We start from the raw sequence: 21,312 nt of genomic DNA on the forward strand, positions 1-21,312 counted from the left end.
ATTCTGTAAATTAGACTGAACTAGTGCAAATCAACTGAACTAACAGATATCCTTTCCTCAACACTGACCCACATCTCATCCAAATCGTTACTTCCAAGATAGAATGTGCAGAACAACATTAAGGTTTAAAAAACTGCTTTGGCTTTATTAAGGTTGAAAAAGCTGCATTTGGCTTTAAGACTTGATAACCCCAAACATCATTTCAGGTATTGCCAAGCTAGAAGAAAGCCTACACCAAGAGGATACAAAGATGTGATTAGCCAGTGAGATAAATAAATACAGTGTTGTAATAAAATAAGCTGTTTCCCACAGGGTTGTTTTGAAGGCAGAATTACGTGCTTTAAAACTATGTGTGTTTTTAAGCAGTAGCACTTCCTTTTGCCTAACTTTGAATCCCCCAGAATAAACCAGTGGCTAATGCCCTCGAGGAAGGAGCAGCCTCTGCTGTGCTCTGACACCTCAGCACAGAGCAGGCCTTTGTCCCCAGACAGAACCAGGCTCTTTCTCTAAAACAGCAGCAGCTGTGATCATACAGATGTGACCCTCCAGTGCACACAATTCCCAGGGATGCAGGAGCTGCTGCTGATACTTCCATTGGAAAGGAACAGGGACTTGAGATGAATTTGAGATGGAGCCCTGAAGGCAGAGGCTCCTCAGTGCAGCCACATTCTGCAAACTCACTGGGCTCCTGGGGCACATTCCTGCTCTCCCTGTGGGCCAGGCAGGCCAGGATAGCAGCAGAGGCCACAAACAGAGAAGACTATAACCCTCACTCCCAGATGCTGCTGATTCATCAGGAAAGGTGACACTGCAGTCCTGGTTTAGTATGACAATGGATTACCTAGAGACATGAATAGTGTTCCTGTGTGGGCCAGCACAGTAATACCTGCAGTGCACCCTGGTGATGCCCCTCAGCCTTTCTAGAGCAGTCTGGGAAGAAAAGATTATTTTCTGGCAAGCACAGGCTATGCTAATGCAGCTGGAGAGCTTCTGCCTTGCAATCCTGCTCCAGAGGGAAGGAAGGGATGAGCAAAGAGCTCACAAGTCAGGATCAGCCACTGCAGTTCTGCAGTGTTCATGAGAACTCTTCTTCCCCTCCCTGTTTACACACAAAAGCCACAGAGAGAGACAGGGCAAGGCAATGGAAGTCAGGAAAAAAATCAGAAAACTGCTTGTGAGAAAACAGACCAGAGCTTTTATCCTGGAAAATGGGGAATTTGGGGGAAAAGTGACAACCTGTGCAAATAGCCACTGTTACAGTAAATGTGGAATACACTCTCTGCATGGGAACCAAGTGAAGAAGGGGAGAACACCTCAACAAGAACCCCTTGACTTGGATCCCTCAGATTCCAGGAAGAGCAGCAGTAGTGAGATCACCCTGTGACACAGCATAGCTCAGGGAAATGGTTCACAGTAGAGTCTATCTTCTGACATGTCTTGAGAACTGAATCTCCCTTTAATCTGCACCCTTTTGTCTGCAGTGCCCTAAGAGAAAGCCTACAGCACCATGCACAGCTCAGATCAGACTGGGCTGATCACTGCGGGACACTGGGGACAGGAGAGGGGCCAAGCCTAGAAAGGAGACTCCAATGCACAATGGAAAAAGCAGCCTCAGAGATCATTAACATTGTTTCAGGAGCAGGAAAATGCTGTGATATGTGAACCTGTGATATGTGAACCAAGCAGCAGAGATGCAGAGGCTCACTGGTCTCCTTTCAGCTGCTCATGTTATGCTCCTGCCCACCTTTGAATAAATGGTGACATTTATCCAAGCGAGGCGCCGGCTCAGGTGGTTGAGCTTCTCAGAGAAGACCTTTTGGCTCTTCAGCAGCTCCTCATGGATGTCTCTCCTCTGAAAAGAGTGCAGAGATGTGAGGGCAGATGTCACTGCCATTTATAGCATTCTTTTTCAGTGCTGGATAAACAATGCAAAAGCATATACCACCTTGGGGCTAGCTAGGGAGTACTGGCAGGGGGGGAAAAGGGTCAGCAGCCTTTCTGTGGAGGGAGTGGGAATCAGTGCTATAAAAAGCACTTATCAATCACAGCTGAAGCCCACAAGGCCTGATGCAGATGCTGGTACAGTTGGGCTGCAGCACTTCACCCTGCCAGATACTGAGGCTCTGCCAGAGAAGGAAGCTGGGAATCCAGAGACACTTACCCTCTTTGGGCAGCGGCTGATTTTTTCCTCTGTGTCTTTCAGTGCCATGGCATATTCATTCACATCATCTGACACACCAACCATCTGAAAAGCAGCAGGTTTCAAAAATAAATAAGGGTTTTTTTCCCTTAAACATGCAAGCATGTAACCAGAACCTCAATGGAGGTTGGCAAAAGGACAGGACACACAGTCACTAAATAAGCAGAAAACAGAGCTGGTGTAGAAGCATGGGTGGTAGGGGAATGGATTCCTGCACAGCATGTACCACTTACCTTCCCAAGCTGCTGGTGGACACTGAGGTTGTACATCATCACTATCCCATCCAGGACTTCCAGAAGGGAGTTCTCAGTAATGGGCTGGTCTGGCTCTTCTGGGGGTCTGCCCAGTAAAAGACCCTCATTTCCATGGGTGCCTTCAACTGCAATGCATTCCCAAGACAGGAAGGAAGTTCTTATCAAGGCATTTTGGCACCTCAGCTTCTGCCTGCCGTTCTCTGAAGCCAAAGCCCTACTGTGCCTCTGTCACATGGAGCTTTTTCCCAGCCCGTGGGATTCACTAGATACCACGCTACCACACCATTCTCATCTTGCTGTCTGCATCAGGCTATTCAGATCTGTTCAGACTGACCCAAGTCATGCAAATTCCACTTCCTCAAGCCCTGTACATGCTTCAGAGGCCTGCCTGGTCCACCCAAACAGCAACAGTGCTGCTGCTGCGCACATCTCCTTACACACAGAGAACATCACCAGTGTCATGTTCAGGATGGCAAAGGGGTCTTTTGGGTGTCAGCATGCCCTGGGAATGGGAAGGAGCAATGCTGGCAGGAAGGGGATTGCATTCCTCTGGAGAGCTGGGAGATGCCATTCTGCCAGGGCCACGCCAGCACACAGCAGTACTCACTGTCCTCCCTGGTGCGCTGCTCCACGCGCAGCGTGAGCACTTTGATCTTCTCCAGGGTACCGAGGGGCCGCCGTGGGTTCATCAGGCTGACAGCTGCCGTGCTCAGGAACCGGTTGGCCCGGCCCAGGGTCGGGGAGCTGAGCCAGGCAGGCCTGGCAAGAGCTCCACCAATGGCCAGGGCAGCAGAGGGGCGCTGGGACTGGAAGGAAATGAAGGGAGAAACAGTTCCAGCTGTGTTTGGCTGCCTGTTGTTCCTCCCTTGACCCTGCAAGGATGTTGGCAGAGATGCACAGTGGCCACTGGAAGATGAGCAGGCAGGGTAGCAAATGGGTAAGTCCTTCTTCCAAGGGCACATGCCAAACACAAACAGCAGACCTGCACAGCAAGAGGCTGCTCTTTCTACAGTTGCCTTGCACTTTTCCAAATGCAAGCACCAAGAGCTGCCATGGAGGGGAGGCAGCACATTCAGATCAGTGGGTAGTGAGAGAGCAGGGCCCAGAAAATTTTGCTGCTCAAACTTGATGCATCCAGGACCTCATTGATCTCCAGTGACTCCCATCCAAGTGCAGCTGTTTAGCTGACTGCCCATGGACTGGTTACAGTCCTGGCCCAATCCTGCCCTGCTGTAAAGCAAAGCCTTTCTAGACAGAGGCTGAACTTGCTGCCCCAGCACCAGGGCCCCTGCAGGTGAATAACACAACTCACCTGTGCTGCTGATGTTGCTGATTCCTCATCTTCATCAAGATCATCCATAGTCACTGCCTGCAGCTCTGCAGGGTCAATCAGGATGTTGGCTTTTGCAGCCAGGTCATCTGCACAGAGCACACCAAAGCAGCCATGAATGCAGGAGTTACTCTTCACTTACCATGAGGAAGGCTCATCCTCTTTCCTGCTTCTCAACAGCAGGGAAGCAGCCAGAAAAGTTGGATGCTCTATCAGAACAAGCTCATCTGTCCCAAGCTTCCTTACATGGAACAGATCTGCCCTTACAAAAGGAACAAAGACCAAGCAGCATCAGGTGCTGCCCTCCCAGGACCCATTTCTGCTCCTGGTCCCTACCAGCTACAAACAGAATAACTGAGAAACCAGCAGACAACCACCAGGGCCAAACTGGACTAGTGCAGGAATGGCAACTCTCTTCCTGAGACCATCTTTGAAGCATCCAGCTCTTTAATCCTGTTCCATGAGGAGTCCCTAAGTCACTAGGACTGAGACTCACCCAGAGGAAGGCTATACTGATGGCTACACTGTACAAAGCCTGAAGAATGTTCTTTAGTCTACAGCTCTGACTTTAAAGCTGGCCAGGATACCTTGGTAAGAAACCAGAGGAGACTATGTGGTTCTCAAGGTAAGTAATCTAATTTTGAATAGCCAGGGTCAACATGAGACAGAGAAAATGGTCCTCATCTTGCAAACACACTGGGGAAGGAGAAGAGACATCTGAACCAAAAGCAAGAGCCACATTAGTCAGAAACCAGTGACAAACCACATCCAAGGGAATGGCAAGGGATTTCTAAGCCTTGCACAAGGCAGGCTTTGGAAGCCTGGTGCCAGAGGAGTGTGCTGCACACAAACACACAGCTGTAGTACATACATAGGGCTCCTCCTCCCTGCCCAGAGTGGTGCACCAAGTAAATCCAGGGCATCCTTCACACCCAGCAGAGCCAAGTTGATGGACAGTGCTTTGACATCTCCCAGGCCTTGGCTGTGGTGCAGCAAGAGCATCACACCAGAGGATATTCCCAGACTATCCCCTTCCCACCAACTGCCAACATGCCCAATTCAGAGTTACAAACAGTAAACTGTTAAAGAACATTCCACCTAGGAGGTGTGGTGTCTTCTTCAGAGTAATCTGAATCTCATTACAATTCAAGTCTCCTCTCCCTGAATTTAATCAAAATTCATTACCCGCAGCTCCCTTCCTGGAATGTCTTGCACTAATTCTATCTGAAGACCTGGATTCAGGTATTGGCAATGAGAGCACTTACCTTTCAGAGTCTTTTTAAGATGAGACAAAAGACCCCCAAGTCGCTGAAGGTCAAAATAATCCACCTTCCCATTATAGAAGAGTTGAGGAGGGACATACGCCTCTGAAACAGAAGAGATTTGTTTTTTTCCACAAGTCCCATGCACAGGATCCACAAAGTCATTTAAGGACTCCTAAAGCAGACCCCAGGACCCACATTTAGGATTAACATTTAGGGACAACTTTTGTTGTAATAAAAGCACAGGCCATTAAGGCAGAGGTGATTTCCACAATGGAGCAAGAATTAGATCCATGCAGAAACAGGAGCAACCAATGGCCATCAACAAGACTGCCAGCACTTCCTCCCTCCAGCCACAGTCACTGTAGTAAACTGGATCATCAGAAAACTTGGCAGCTCTCCACCTGGCTACTCCAGCTCTGCCACTTAGTCCCACGGGGATAGTAAGGCATTTACTGAGTCTAGAGAAAAGGTCAGCCTGAAGTGAGAAAAGGGAAAGCCAGTGGGGTCTAAGGGTGGGAAAGCAACTGGCACTGATTTAGTTTCCCCTTAATTCCACAGTTTGAGAACTCAGAATCATATTGGGAAATCAGAAAAATATCTTCCCTGAAACTCTGACTAAGGGATCACTGAGCTGCCCTTCCACAGACCCGCAATCAATAGTGGACTCTGCTCCAGAGCAGACAGGGGAACAACACACAGTACAGGTGCCCTTTGCAGGTCTCAGATCTGGATGTTAACTGGAATAGACCTGCACACAGGAACTTCCCAGAGTGACGGAAGGCTCAAGCACTCATTAGAGACATAAAATTTCCAACATCCTGGAAAGTACTGCCAAGAGGCAAACCTTGTCCTATCCACAGAAAAGCCTGCAAAGCCTCTCCCCCAGGCCTCACCTTCACTGCTCAGGGCAGCTGGGTTCTTTGCTTTGTGGCCGTCCCAGAAGTAGCGCAGGGCAGCGATGAGCCTGTGCAGGAAGCACACCATGTACTCTGGTGGGCACAACACAGTCAAGTTCTAGGGCAAGAATGAGAGTCCAGCATCAGGGAGGTGTGACAGTGCATCTCAGTCCAAAGGGCTACATGGAGCAGGCATAAACTTTTGTGTTCTCCGCCTTGCTAGTATCTCTAGCTAACAGCTCTGGCAGAGAGCCCAGACCTGATGGTGAGCAGCAGTTTCCACCTCCAGGAAGTCTTGGGACACTAAAACAACAAGCTGGTCTGACAGAGGACAAGGGATAACACACACTCCATCATGAAAGATGGGGCTGATGATGAACATAGGGATGCAGGTGAAGGGTTTCCTACAACAGCAGATGTGTGCCTCCCAGTGCTTCAGGACAACAGCCTGACCCAGGGCCAGAGGAAAGGTCCTCATCCGAGCAGTGAGGAGGATGCCAGAGCCAGCAGCCCCACTGTGGCAGAGCACTCCAAAGCCACATTCCCTGAGGGGCTATAGAAGGACAGTCACCTCCCACCCAAGAATTCTCAAGGACCACTTTCCCATAAATCATTGCACAAGGCTTATCTAACTTGCCTGGTTTCTGGCCTCAGATCTTCCCCCCTCACTCCCTGCCATATCTAGACCTCAGTGGATCAACTGTTGGAAGCAGCCCAGACAGAAGGGTAGAGCTCCCAGCCTGAAGGTGCAGAGAGCCCTCAGGGTCAGACTTGGAGGGAGGCAGGCCCTCTGTCTGACTTACCCCTCTGTTGCTAGCATTTTCCTGAAGAAACTTGCGGAATTTGTTTAGGAAGATGTATCTGGAGGCTTCTCCCTGGCAGAAGGAAAATCAGGTGGTAAATCTAGGATTTACAAAGCACATCATATGAAGATATTGTCACAAAAGACCAACAGAATACTTACCCCTCCTCTGTCCTTGTTGTTCAGCAGCAGCTTCAGAATCTGAACCTGGAGACCTTCCACCACTAAAAGGGGGACACACATCTGCCATCAGGAAACAAGCACTGGAGAGCTTACTACCACTTACTTGCTTACTACTGGAAATACCCCATAACCTACACTTACTTCCAGCTTACTACTGGAACTACCCCTCTTAATCACAACTGCAGCACCCTATCCCCAGGAGAAAGGCCACCTCCCCAGCACACAGGGCCCAGGAAGAACCAGTGAACAGAAGAAGGCTAATCCCACCACTGAGAATTTTCTCCACCACCTAGGAAGAAATTCATCCATAGCTGAAAAACAATGCATAGGTTTGCTCCTGCCCCATGATGGGGGGCTGCAGGTGTGTGCAGTAGAATCCCAGCACTCCTAATATGCCATCAGAACAGAACATGGCTGGCCCCCACCTCTGCACCACAGCCTGTCCTGGCAGGAACACAGCTGTACTTCAGGTAGTGAATGGGATTTGGAAACAGCTCCTGGCTGCACAAAAGGTGCGGGATCTCAGCAACTTCCTTCCTTCCTCACAAACCTTCAATGCGTTTCTTGAGCCGCTGGCAGCCTCTTTCATATGCCCGACGCCTCAATCTCTCCTCAGCACTCTCCTCCTTCACCTCCTTGCTCTCCTTGCCCTGTTTGGGGGACAGACACCAATTGGTAGAAGACCAGTGCACAGGGTAAATGTCTTGCCAGAAACTCCCTTCAACAATGTGAAACAGAGAGCACAAACTCACCAAAACAATGTGCTGGTTTGTGACTGACCTAAACAGGTCTCCTCCAGACTTGTAATGAGTAATGGCAGGAGATCTTTTGAGGACACCTCAGTCAACCCAGTAATTCGTTAAACACTGTGAGGTTCCCTTCCAAATCTGTTGCCACAGAAAACTGTCCCACCCACCCCTGTCTGAGCATCACACCTCAAATATACACTCTAAGGTGACAAAAAAGATGACAGGAGAATGGAAAAACTACAGCTCTCACATAGCTCTGCAGGACGCGCCAGTGCTAACACAGCTGGAAAGAGGGGCCATTCAACTTCCTCAGCCAGAAAAAGATGCAGATGGCAGGCCACAACATTTCCTCAGCCTCCTCGGTGGAGGTGCCTGTACTCACCTCCTTGGTGAAGCGGTTTGGCCACCACGTGGTGGGAATGAGCTCCTGCAAACCTGCCTCCTCCACACGCAGCGGGCTCTTGATGTAGAAGAACACAACGGAACGGAGCACGTCAAAGCTGTGCTGGAGTTAAAGCAAGCACAGAAGCTACAACGGGAAAAGGGACAGGGCATGTCTCCAGAGCTGTAGTGAGAGACTCCTTTCTAAACTACCACTGCAAGATCCAGAGGCCTCTGGAGAAGCCCCACACAGCTATCACAGCAGCTCCCCAAATTCTACCACAGAGCTGGACTGCTCTGAAAGTGGTTTTGCTCTAGGGATATTAGAGGCCAGTCAGGTAGAAATGAGCTCCTGTGTGTTACTAGGATGTTAACTATACAACACTGCTCCCTCCCCTCAAAGCAGGACTTTGTAGGGAATGATGTCAGGCAGAGGAGACCTAAGAAATGACCTCTCAAGACAGGGTGGCTTCTGCCTCCCTGGACCTGCAGGTCCTTGAAGTATCCTTGGCTGCATTACTGAGGGAAGAGAAAAGTGAGACAGGGGGAGACACAAAGGATACAGGACATTGCTGAGTAGGTATTTCCTAGATTTCTCATGCTTCAAGACTGCAATGGTGAGCCGGAGGTAGTGGATCTAGGAAAACAGGAGAAGCAAAAGTCATTCCATCTGCAGAACATACAACTCTCCAACAGCTACAGTGTGACAAAACTGCCATCTTTGGATCAAACAACTACAGAATCCAAAACATCATGTACCTTTGGACAAGGGGACATAATAGAAGCTGGCTAGTCACAGATTCCTGGGGATTCAGAAGTGCAAACTCACTTGTAATCCCAGGTCTGGGATGATGGGGGAGAACCTGTAAGCCCTCAGCAGGGACATCAGTAGCTGCTTGAGGCACTCATGCACTTCATACTCCTGAGAAAATAAGAAACACATTGAAGAACAACAGCAAGGTGTCAGGAACAGCTATAGCTTCCAGAGTGAAACCTTGGAAGGAAGCATTCATTTATCAACTGAAAAAGCAGGTGTTCTGAACCCACAGCGTCCCTTAATCTCCACAGGAGAGAGTCCAAGCAGAAGTTGATGCCAGTGCTTTGCTACAGGGAAAAAAGTTTCTGCAGAAAGTCCAACCCAAAAGTCACCTACAAAAAGCCGAAGTCCCAGGCCCTATTTGCTGAGCAGTCACCAGTCCTCTTACTCCCTGACTCCACCCAAGATACAGTGTTGGTAGAAGAACCAACCCATAAGAGAAAGAAGTCTTGGATAAATGTGATGAGAGAAGAGTTGCCTGTTTGCATCCAACTCAGAGCCTACCAGCAGGATGAGAGCCAACTCCTCCACAAACACAGCAGTCCTACCAGAGGGTCCAGTTTCACTGCTAAGATGGTGGGCCTGAAGGAGTCATGACATTTTTCCATTAAACTTCTCATGGCAGCTGGCTGGGCCAGAGCCCACATCTGTTAACTGTTACGCCAAAGGGCAGACGTGCTGTCTCCAAGCAGATCCCTGGCAGTGACTGGCTCTGTGTAACCACCCAAGCACTCCAGCAGCAGCAGCTTCCCAGCTGCCTCAAACACATGTCCCAGGAAGGAGTAAGCTCATCCAGCACAGACAGGAAGGGAAGCTGGAGGAGGTTTTTCCCTAGCAGTGCTGGAGATGCTGAGAGTGCACTGCACACTTCTACCCCAGTCCCACACACTCTGATCGATCTCTTCAGCACATGGCAGCACTTAAGACCTCCACAGTCAAATACACATTAATAACAATCAGAAGACTATTCTTATTGATAAGTTTGATGTTTCCAGAAGCAGGAAGTTATTCACCATCATCAGTTTCTTTAGTAGTAGGAGAAGCTTAGAAATGCCTGGTTAACTCACTGCCAGTGTCTGCATTCAACCCTCAGTGCCTGGGTGTGCAGCAGCAGCAGCCAGATGAGCTAATTGAGAGGGTGGTCTACCACAAAGAAAAAAGAAGAGAAAGACACTGAACACTACCAGCATTTTGTAGGGAAGGCTCCTGTCCTCAGCACCTTCCAGGGTCTCCCTGGGATCCCTAGGGAGGAACCAACAACCTAACAACTCACCTCCATAAGAAGCCACATGAGATCCAGCAGCTGCTGAATAAGGGGATGGGCCTCCACTGCCCCTCCTCGCTCAAGGATGCTCAACAGGAAGGTCATGAGCACATCTTCCACCAGGTACACCTTGCACTGTAGAGAGAGAGCCAGGTGAACATTCTTCCATGGTACAGTCACTTCCCAGCAAAAGCTGGGGATTGCTTTGCCTTGCAAGAGCAGTAACAAGCACTACAAGCAATGGACAGGCAAAACTCACCATAAGGGGGGAGAAATAATTGAAGATGTGAGCTAATGTAATCAATACTGTGGGTTCTCCCTGCAGCTGCCACATGGATGTGTCTTTCTCCACCAGCTTCCCCTCCTGCAATGACAAATCCAGAAAAACATGACTTGGATCCAGCCCAATCCACCTTGTACACCAACACTGAATGAATCACATTCCTGGAGCAGCCACTGTTGCTGTCCCATGCCTGACTGCATTAAAAAGCTTGAACATGGGAGTTTAGAATGCCAAAGAAGCAAGGCCTATTCCTCTGGAAAGCTGTAGTGCAGTCCAGATGTCACTATCAACCACATGCAGGCACTTGGACAATGTTCTTCTAAGAAAAGGCTCAAGTTTACATGACAATTTGTAAATGGGAACACCTACAGAAGAGGACAACTAGCAAAGCAGGCCTCCATTCAAGCCAAGACCATTGCATATGGCATTGCCTATGCTTTGGGCATAAACAGATCATCCCTCATCCTAGTGGAAAACAGTGTTTCCAGCAAACAATGCCACAGCCCAAACAATCCGCAAGGCACACCCGCCAGAATTTCATCACATTACTGAACAGGACGTCAGTAAAAAGCATAGGATATGAACAAACTGATTTAACTGATGCAAAATCAAATCCAGCAGTTGTGACCCTGACAAACATCACCTCTTGAATACTGGCAAAGAAACTTCATAGGATGGAGAACAACAAAGACCAGCACGACTTAATTAAAGTCCTGGAACTATCAGGAAGCCCATTTTGGAAGCCAGAGAGCTCCAGGGACACACATGCCCCACACAAGCATTTAGACTCTCGGGTGTATGGAAACATCTGAGCTGGCAGCATGTGCCAGGGAGAGCAGAACCACATTTCCCAACGTGGTGCCCCTCAGATCCACCCAGTGATGCCAGCCTACCGTCACATCTATTCCAATATGGATCACATTCTTCAAGTAGCCCAACAGCTTCCGAGCCTTCACCAAGTCTGCCACAGGAGGATCTTGCAAGGGCCGGTAACCTTCCACTGGATAAGTACGGAAGTGTTAAGGGAAAATACAGTCTGCATTTTGGAGCTTCTTTTGTTTGTGCAAGGAAAAGACTCTGTCTACTTTACTTTGTACCCAGTCCCAGTTCAAACCACAGTGCCTTCTACATGGTTGATAAGCCACAAGCTCTTATCTCTACTTCCTCAATACTGCAAAAGTACTTCACTTCTGCTAGGTGTGAAATACTTTTTTCATCAGAAAGACTGGCTGGAGCTCCCACTACAGCCATCAACAGGCAGAGCCAGGACTGCTCTGACAGGAGCTCCAGGCTTCAGCATTCACACAGCAACAGGCAACACTAATACCATGTCAGCAGTCCCATATGGCTGGGAGATAAAAAAGGCAAGTGACCAAAAGGCTCAGCAGCACAGCAGCATTAGGGTTTCCAAAACTGCAGTGAGAATTTTGCAGGATCTGCCTGGGAGCAGGCAGCCCCCAGTTGTAGCAGCAGCTGCTGACTCAAGAGCTGAAAGCAACTCTCATTTCAGAAACTTATGTTTGTGTCCTGGGGTTCTGCTTCAGCTAAGGTGGTATTTGGCTCTTCTCTCCCTGACTCAGCTCTGCACACAAGTGCTGACAGCAGAAAGTGAACTGCAGTCAGGTGTGTATATTCTACAGCCTCCAAAGATGGTCTCAAGACAGGCTCTTCTCCTTTCAGACCTCCTCTCCCCAACACCTAAAGGATATCGGAGTGGACGGCTTCCGAAGTTAAAAGCAACGGACTCTTTGAAGGAGAGGCTGATGGCAGGGAAATAAGCCATTCCAGCACCCCTCGTGATGTTATCAAAGGCAGTTCCCAGAGATATGCCATTCCTGAAAGAAGGAAAACCCACAAGGTTTTAGTCACAGCAGGAAGGGTCTGAGGTCAGCTGGCTGATACAGATACCAGCTTGCCAACACGGACACGCCAGTCAGTCATGCCTCTTATCATTCTTAACCTGGCACACATGCAAATGTCACAGCTCTGCTGAGTAACAGCCACAGGACACACAGGGGCACTCCCATTTTCATATGAGCCTGGGAAGGCACTGGGGTCTACACAACATGCAGAGTTCACTCAGCTTCAAGGGCAACCCAAATCTGTGAGATAATTAAAGCAGCAGGACATTTTAAAGCATGTGACTTTTTGGCCTCATCTGTTTGATGTAATGGCAATCAAGGATAATGCTTTCAATCTACTCCTACATAAAAGATGAACACAGACTAACTAACAGTTCTTAATTGCAACTGACTTGTTGCAGGCCAGGGCCAGAGAAGAATTCTCATTGTGCATGGGAGCTGGAAACTGGAGATTTATCACCCTTTCCACAGCTCCTTGTGAATTTAGGACAGGCAGGGTATACACTGACCACACAAGCAATTAATTAAAGCCAAGTGTGGAATTAAGCATCGCAAGAGATGCCCTTCTCGCTAAAACCCTGGCAAACTTTACAAAGACTTTGTAGCTTGAACATCCTCCTGCCAAATGCTTTCTACTGAACTGAACTGAAACCCAACAACCCATTCAGATGGTTTCTGAACACAAGGCAGATAAACAAAGGCCGGAACTACCAAGGAACATAAAGAGGAGAGAGCAGAAATAGGGCTCAGCAACCTGCTGAGCAGTGAGGAAACCTTTCTGTTACACACAGACATAAACAAAGTAGGGAACAGGGCAAAGATGCTTACAGGCAGAAAGCAATGGTGCCCTCATCAAGGTCTATCAGACAGCTGACGATGTCTCCTGCTGCCCAGGACTGCAGGAAAGGGAGAGAAGAGGTTAAACATGTATTTCCAGGGTGTTCCCACATCACAAGAAAGACTGCAACCCAACCAATCCCTTGTGATTCAGGGTTAAAGAAGAGAGAGTTCTTTCTCCCAGCAGCTCACAGCATTTTCAGGCACTTCTGGAAGCTGCACATACAGCCCCTAACTGGGATCTTTTTCCCCTCTGGCACTAGGAATGTATATTTATCCCAACAATGCACCATGTTCTGCTATACTACAGAGAACAAGAACCTTCCAGTCACCACCAGCAGCACTAGACTGGAATCAGTCTGCTGGGGCTGCTAAACAAAGCCCCCAGACAGCATGTCCAACATCTCTGAAGCGCAGATAAATGCTGGCACACAGACTGAAGCAGGGAGGAAGGCTTGAGGGCACTTGACAAGGCCCAGCAGAATGCAGTGAGCAGAAGGAGTCACCTCCTTTCTCCTCATTCCATCCTGTTCCAGAGGGACAGCTACTCACTTTGCCATAGTTTGTAGTAGTCACATTCCACTTGCGCACCCTGTTTCCATCATAGGCATACGAATCTGGTGTGTCCCCAACTCCTTCCTGCACCAAAGTATGAAAGATAAGACTCAGACCAGACCACACATAGAAGATTCCTCTCATAGCAAGAGAACCTTTAAGGGGTAGACTAATAGACAGGGAGGGCAGCTGACAGCACATATGCTCTGCCTTGGAAAAGTCCTCCCTCTAGGAATGAATCCAGTGGCTTGTGATCTTTGGTTCAGAGAAATACACCACTCCCTACTTATTTTGGGGTCAGAAGAAGTGTACTGCCATCCAACACTTCCCATTTCTATCAAAGCAGCTCCCCGGGATGCCCATCACTTCCCCTCTCACACACTGCAGAGTGACAAGTTAGTGAAACTCTGCAGCTGACACCCCTTTCCAGTACCAAACATCCCATCCAGATGAAACAACATTCCACCCTCTTCTGAGCAAAACAAGCCCTGTAGTACCAGCTGCTGAGGCCCATCCCAAGGGACAGGCTGCCAGCACTGCAGTCACACACACATTTTGGAGAAGATGCCAGCTGAAAGTCAACACGTAGCGGTTCTATGTGCTGCAAGAGCACAGTAACACACCCAGCACAGGCTTTCACATTGTGCGCCATTCTGTGGACACAGACCAAGGAGTTTTGTAAAGACTCTTAAAACAGCAGGCCTGGCATTCCTAGTGTGTGTGTGGCATTTCTGGTGTGAATGGCAGCAGGGCACAGCACCAATGCAACGCTCTACACTGTCCAAAAAAGCAGTAGAAGACCACCCCCCAGAGCAGCTATACTACCTCCTGATTAAATCTGCAGTTGAGAGTACACCAGCCAATCTGCATGAGTCCCTGGGAGGAGATGAGCACCTCATAAATCCATTTCCCTGAAGGAAAAAGAGAAAGACATACCACACAGTGAATTGTTGCCCCCTGGCTTGTTCCCCTGTTAGAGCTGAACCTGACACTGCTCCCACAGAAATACATGTGGCACACAAAGGAGGTTCAGGATATCCCCAGGATTCCCCTCCCACTCTGTTACTCTGGCATCACACATCCTTCTCATTCCCTGGAGAAGTTCAGTGAATGAACTGGGGAAGAGGGTGCTCAAGATCTGGAACATATTCAAGATTTCCTGAGCTCTTCAGCTGTCTAACTCTCCACACACTCCTCTCAGGGTCTTTTCTCAAAGTAGCACTGGTTTATCTCCTTACCTTTATAAACACACGTTGTGGCCCTGATGGACCCAAAGTTACTGTGGCCAATCACCTGGACCAAAAAACAAAAGATATTTTAACATCAGACAAAAAGAGAGGTTTGTTCAGTCCTTCCCATTTTCTCTGTAGTAGCACGCAAAACCAAAGCAAGATGGAGAGCTATTCACAAGGACAGTATAGGGACAAGAAGGGACATCTTCCCTACCCCAGCAGCTGTATTTGGGGCCAGCTGGCCCCAGGGAATCATTCAGGTCCCTCCTACAGCTCATCTCTACTTGATAAACCCCAGTGAGGCACCCAGCATGGCAGCAGTACAAGGGCAACACGTTGACAGACAGGTTCCCAGTGAATTGGCACAGAAGTGTATACAAAAGTGATTATGATATGGGAAAGATATATAAATGCTGGACAAGTTAGAACAAAACTATAGATTCAAGGTGTCCAGACTAAAGGACAGGACTGGCAAGTAACATGCTGCCTAGAAAGTGAACCGTGTTAAATCCTGACTCTTGCCATCTTGGGGCAGACCATGAAGAGGAAATGAAAGCAGGAACAAGGAATTCACAGACAAGCCAGTCCAGTCCATTCTGGGGGTCAGCTCCAGGTACAGCAAAGTAAACTACAGCAGGTGGTTAAAGGGAAAGGGGAGACCGAGGCAGCTTGATCTGTTAGAGGCTAAAAAGCAGGCATAGATTAAAGAGGCAATCAGCTCAAGAGCAGTGGATGTGCTTGCTCAGTGAAGGGGTGAAAGGAGTGCAGAAATTACTGAAGTAGGAAAGGGTTAAATTCCAGTGGATTCTTTCAGCTGCCTTTTTGCACAGGGAACATCAGCTAAGGAGCATGCAGGTAATTAATGGAAACAAAGGAGAAAGGAAAACCTCAGCTTTAGCCTCTTTCCAGTCTTTTACGAAGACCAGAAGGAAGGAAGAGGCAGTCTGCTGGAGGGAGGGACAGGAAAGCTGGCTGCTTAGCCAAGTGAGCCCCTGGGCCAGGGTAATCCTTTCACTTCCTCACAGCCCCACTCAGACCTTGCTGATTCTTAGTGGTACTGCTAGACTTCTTCCCAGGACTGCTCATTTCCTCCAGGATCCTGCAGCTTTGAGGGCAGACTCCATTTACACATGCTACAAAGCCACTGACAGGGATCTACTACAAAGATCAAACCAAGAAGCCCCAACTGCTTTTAGTCCCACAAAACCATTTTCTGCTGTGTCCAGCAACACACTCACCCCAAGTAAGTCATCATCGACCAGCAGCAGTCCCTCAAAGCCGCTTGTGTGGTCCAACACCACAGTGGAGGGACCAAGCCGGCCCTCTACTACCTGATCTGAAACAAGAGTTGCAGAAAACCTGTTGGGGAGAGTTGTGCAGGATTTAACAGTTCACTGGCTGGGTGCTTCCAGCCAGACACAACAGCACCTGGATGCTGCTACAGGGGAGGAAGATTAAGATAGTGTTGCCTATGCTCAACCCTGAGAAACTCAGAAAAGGAGAGAGATTTAAAAGAAAGTCTTCACAGCAACTCAGCTATGCAGCATTCAGGACACATTAAGTTTTCCACATCACCTGAAAATTTTACTTTGACAAAATTCAAAAGGCTAAGCTCTGTGCCAAATGTTTGGCCAACATGTCACACTTCAATTGCAGCCAACAAGAAAAATTTGCCTTTCTCAGAGAGGAGCCAGGTTGTATCTTGCCACATCCTGATTCATCCAGAGAAACAATTCTAGTAAGAACACAGGGTACAGCCTGAGGCCCAAAGTGAATACCTGCAGTAGAGATCTGTGCGTAAAAATTGTCAACAAGCCTCTGCATCTCTCATTGATGATAGCACTGTGCACTTCTGATCAAAACAATGGCTCTGCATATCATTATCAGTAAACCACCAACACTTGCCCCCCAAAAAATGCTTTTCCACACATTTTAGCTGGGAAATATGTCTCCATCTGTAAACAAACCTGCTGCAGGGCTGGCTGATGAACCCCTCACAGGCAGGATTTAAAGGCACAGCAAATTAGAGCACAGGGAGGCAGAACAGTGCTCACTCAGGGAAATGCCTTTCATGATATAACTTGTCCTTCCAAATTAACCAGCACGAGCAAGAAGCACAAATTGAACAGGCAATATCTCCTACCCCTGCTGTCTTCAGAGCCATTCTCCTCTGCCAGCAATCGCTCAAGGTGCTCCTGCAGGTTCTGGAACGTCAGGTGCTTCCTAGGGAACAAACACACAGGAGCTCTTAAAAAAACTTTGTCTCCAATTTTTCAAGAGTTGCAGCCCAGACACATGTCCTATGCTGAGACATGAACCGTGAAGTTCTGTCAATCTGTTTTATGTCATGAATCTAAGGAATTTGTTGCCCACTGCGTTGGGGCAATGAATGAAGGAAGGACCAAACACAGTGTGAACAAACCAAGTAGATAACAAAGAATCTTACAGTCTTCAGTCTGCTCAGGAGTGTTTTGTGGCAGTAAGAAAACTGTGGTACAAGACAGCAAGAAACCAGCTGTACTACCAATAACTATGGACACAACTTTGCTGCAGTCAGCATCATAGAAACATGGCCTAAGTCAGGATTTGTTTCTTCCCCGAAGTATTTTGCAATACAAAAGAACAGAGGACCACAGCAGCAGCTGTAGCAGTTCAGATAAAGGTCAGGTTAGTCCAGCATCCTCTCTCCGTGAAAACAGCTAAAACCATTTTGTTTTCATACTGAAAATTCTTTCATACATCCCCTTTGGGCCACTGTTCTAGAGAACTTACTGCGCTTCCTTGGTTCTCTCCTTTCAAGGATTAGTTTACTTAGCTGATCCTTGCACAGGAGCTTCCTTTTACTGTGAGAACCACTAGCTATTCCTATCCCTGTTTCCCATTTCCAAAGCCATCTGGGAAACTTCTCACTTCTCCAGGACTAGGGATTTCCCTAAGACTGGTGAGAGACACTGTGAATTCCTGATGAATGTGAAGATGCACAGAAATTAAATCAAAGAATCAGTTTTGGTTGGCATGAGAAGGGTGGCTTCAGCAAAGCTGCTTAATCAGCACTAGCATGGAGGCAAAGTTCTGGAAGGAGAGTAGAAGAGCATGAGACAGGCAGAGAGATGTCTGCAGTGAGCTTCTCTATGAAGAATTCAGGCCTCTGAAGGCAAGATGTCATATTATAAAAGTTACACTCATATGGCAAATGTTATTTCCAAGACCTCTTTGACCGCTACTGGGCTTTCTACCAAGTAGCCATGTCCAGGGGAAAAGGGTGGAAGGCAGTAAAAAAGAGAGAGAGACCAGTCCAACAAACTATCAATTCTGTTCATTCAAGTCACTAATCACCAGACAAAGAAATCAGAAATATTGAAAATCAAAATGCTCAGGCAGATGGACTGTTCCAAGGCTTGCTGGCAGGAGAGCTTGTGGTAAAGTAACATGACCCACTTTGCCTCCCCCGCACCACCACCCCAGCTCACCAAGAGCCAGAGGGCCAAGAACTATTTATAGCAGCTCTGAGCTCATGTTGGAGCTGGCAGTCCTAAGTATAGCCCGTGGAATGTGACCCCAGCCATGCTGCAGCACTGCCAACCAGCAGGAGCCACAGGCCTGCCTCACTCTGCCACGCTCCTGCCTGCCCTGAACCTGTCTGACTTGCCACAGGCAAAAAAGATGCAAGAGGAATTCTTCTCATCCAACACTACAGGTTTCTGGGATAAAAGGTGAAGGAGAACTGAAAATAAAGAGGTAAAAAACACTCACTAAACAGGAATTTTGTGTTTCTCTTCCTTTAGTGACTCCTAATAAAAGTACCAGCAGTTCCACAGCCTGAAAAATGTATGGTATGGCATGGATCAGTAACAGTCTTAGGGCACTTGCAATCTATTTTTAATTCCTGCACCTGAAACCTGTGCATTCTGCACTTCCTTACAAGCAAAGCGAGAACAGGAACAACCAGGTGAATGCCTACTTATTTGAAAAATATTGCCTAGTGATGCTGTAGATGGGATTTTTCATGCAAAAAAGAATCCTTCCTCACAGCCCTGCAGTTTGAAAAAGCCATTAAAAGAGCAGACCTCAGAGCTGTTTCTGTAACATGGAGCTGCTGTGCTTTTAACAAAGATCACTGTGTGGCACTAAAAGATCTTTCCTTTCATGCCGTGCTCTTTATCTGGAGGTGGCATCACTTGCTACCTGGGCAGTGAGAAGTCTGATACCTGTAAGCAGCTGCAGGCTGGTTCCCATCAGCAGTGGTAAAGACTCGATGCAGATAATCATTCAGGAGCCTGCTGTTCACGATCCCTTGGGTAAAACAGAAAGGAAATCAGCTTAGAGAGTCCGCGGTAAACTCAAACATGAATTTCATGTACAAGCAAGAAACTGGTAACTATGGGTAAATTATGTTCATGTTTGCTGATCAATGCAGTGGAAAATGCAGCTTCAAGCAGTCATTCATCACCTTACTGTCCTCACTAGTAGAACCAGAGTCCAGCATTATTGAATGTATCTCCCCAAAAAAGGCTCTTTCCAATTTGAGCTGCTCTGCCATAGCAACTGGGAGCCTATAAATTGCTCCACACAGGTGGAAGTACATCCTCAAGATCCTGTTGTGCTACTTCTTGATAAAGTAACTCCAAAAGCTGAAAGCAGGAATCCAATTTTATTTTTAAAAAAAATAAATCTTAACACTACTGCAATTCCTGATGTCCTATTCATATTCAGGATGTCTCTTAACCGCATAAAAGATGCTGAGATGGAAAGGCTGCAGGTGCAGTTCACCTCATGTAACCCAGAACCCTCTTTAATGATGTGTGTGCCTCACCTTCACTAAACAACCCTTAGTGTCACACTGATGCAGTATTCCTTGTTTCTGAGTGCAACACTGCCCTCAAATGCCAGATTTGTGGTCCCATAAGCACATCACTTGTGCTAGATTGGTGACGCCAAGAAAAAAACCAGACTGCTTGGCCAGTAGCAGAATTTCCCAGGAAAGGATTAATTTGAGAATCTGACAAGCTGTTTATTCTGGAAGGGGAGCTCCCTAAAGCAGATGGGTCTCAAATCAGATGCCAGGCAGGCAACAAAACATTCTCCAGCCGTATGAGGCAGGACTGTGTGCCGAAGAAAAGGCTCTGTGACATGAGTTTCTGGAGTCAGTAGTACTGCAGGAATGTCCTGTCCAAAATCTCATCTCACTTTAAGGATTTACTCAGTTTCAGCCCCCCTACACCTCACACTACCAAGGTAACTTCAACTGGAAGGCAGCTGATGTCAAGCAAGGCAAGAGATGCTCCCTGGATCCACAGTGCTCTTGTTTTCACATGGCATGTACAAGCCAAAGTCCCTACCTGTGACCTTGGACTTCTCTGGCTCAGTGGTCAACCTGTAATTCTTCCTTGAGAAAGCAGTCCCAGAACCTCTCGACGTCATTCTTCACATGCACCACTTCCAGAGCAGACATAAGATGAACAGACGCCTGGAACAAAACCTTCTGGGAAGGATGGTGCCTTTAAATTTCTCCCTTTCTTGGAGGTTGCTTTACCTGAATTAAACAGCAGGGATAAACCAAAAAATAGCCACAGTCCTTGCACGTCCTAATGACATTACACAAGAGCCCCAAACCAGCTAACTGCTGACCCTGCTCTCAGTCCCACTGCTGTCCAAGTGCTTAAAACCTTCCCAAAGCATTAAGCTACACTCCAGACAGCCACAAAAACCCCCCTACAAACAAAGGCACAGGCACAACCAAGCCAGAAACACAGGCAACCTTCACACCAAGCCCAGGCCAGAAGCACTGAGCCAGCACAGGACCACAGCCACCACCACTGCCAAACATCGCTGAAACTGGGAACCGCAATGCTGCTCATGTCCTGACAAACACTTCTGCCTTTCTCTCACACTCTGTATTATTCCTTAGGATAGCAACATGAGTCTGGTTAATTTTCTGTTCAACGGGTGTTTAGATTATTCCACTACACAAAACAAAGAGAGAGGAAGAAGGAATGAGACAAATGCAGATGGACTGGACTATGATAGAATATCACTGACTACAAAGCAAAAGACCCAGCTGTCAGAGTCACGGGGGAAAAAGCAGACACAGGTAATATACAATAGTGTTTACAAGTGAAAATCTACCACGAGACTACAGATTCAGGAGCCTTCCATATCAGAGCTGACATGTGCCAGGACAAAAAGAATACATTCAAGTGGCTAGTTCCATCCAGCTTCCAAATGTTAGGTTATTCCCCTCTCCTGCTTCCAACTGCTCCAATAGCCAACTCTTACTGGAAGACTCTCCCTGGGCATCTATCTGTCAAAGCACTTTGTCACACACAGAGCAACAGGAAGATGCAACAGGAGCAAAAGCTGCAGGAATTAAATGCTTGTTGGTAATCTGATGCAGAGCAGAAA

At 47.8% G+C, this 21,312-nt stretch overlaps 1 protein-coding gene across 4 annotated transcripts in view; it reads right to left on the minus strand.

Moving 5' to 3' along the window:
• Positions 1–21,312, minus strand: part of RNF123 (ring finger protein 123) — a 47,563-nt gene that overhangs the window by 24,854 nt on the left and 1,397 nt on the right. For 3 of the 4 annotated variants that reach the window (XM_086845172.1, XM_086845173.1, XM_086845174.1), the window contains exons 2-26: positions 20,250–20,443; positions 19,119–19,203; positions 17,054–17,133; positions 16,149–16,246; positions 14,917–14,971; positions 14,504–14,589; positions 13,676–13,762; positions 13,115–13,182; positions 12,123–12,259; positions 11,318–11,424; positions 10,401–10,505; positions 10,151–10,276; positions 8,890–8,982; positions 8,624–8,697; positions 8,062–8,179; positions 7,481–7,580; positions 6,910–6,971; positions 6,749–6,820; positions 5,943–6,063; positions 5,050–5,151; positions 3,767–3,873; positions 3,062–3,260; positions 2,434–2,579; positions 2,162–2,245; positions 1,745–1,852 (exon numbers count right to left, since the gene is read on the minus strand). In XM_086845172.1, the coding sequence (XP_086701298.1) occupies positions 1,745–1,852; positions 2,162–2,245; positions 2,434–2,579; positions 3,062–3,260; positions 3,767–3,873; positions 5,050–5,151; positions 5,943–6,063; positions 6,749–6,820; positions 6,910–6,971; positions 7,481–7,580; positions 8,062–8,179; positions 8,624–8,697; positions 8,890–8,982; positions 10,151–10,276; positions 10,401–10,505; positions 11,318–11,424; positions 12,123–12,259; positions 13,115–13,182; positions 13,676–13,762; positions 14,504–14,589; positions 14,917–14,971; positions 16,149–16,246; positions 17,054–17,133; positions 19,119–19,203; positions 20,250–20,331 (2,502 nt within the window). In that variant the 5' untranslated portion in view covers positions 20,332–20,443. Of the gene's footprint in view, positions 1–1,744; positions 1,853–2,161; positions 2,246–2,433; positions 2,580–3,061; positions 3,261–3,766; positions 3,874–5,049; positions 5,152–5,942; positions 6,064–6,748; positions 6,821–6,909; positions 6,972–7,480; positions 7,581–8,061; positions 8,180–8,623; positions 8,698–8,889; positions 8,983–10,150; positions 10,277–10,400; positions 10,506–11,317; positions 11,433–12,122; positions 12,260–13,114; positions 13,183–13,675; positions 13,763–14,503; positions 14,590–14,916; positions 14,972–16,148; positions 16,247–17,053; positions 17,134–19,118; positions 19,204–20,249; positions 20,444–21,312 lie in introns of all 4 variants that reach the window. The other variant, XM_086845175.1, reaches the window with a different exon arrangement.

This window comes from Cyanistes caeruleus, chromosome 11 (assembly GCF_971803275.1).
Source record: "Cyanistes caeruleus chromosome 11, bCyaCae1.hap1.1, whole genome shotgun sequence".
NCBI classification, from domain to species: Eukaryota; Metazoa; Chordata; class Aves; order Passeriformes; family Paridae; genus Cyanistes; species Cyanistes caeruleus.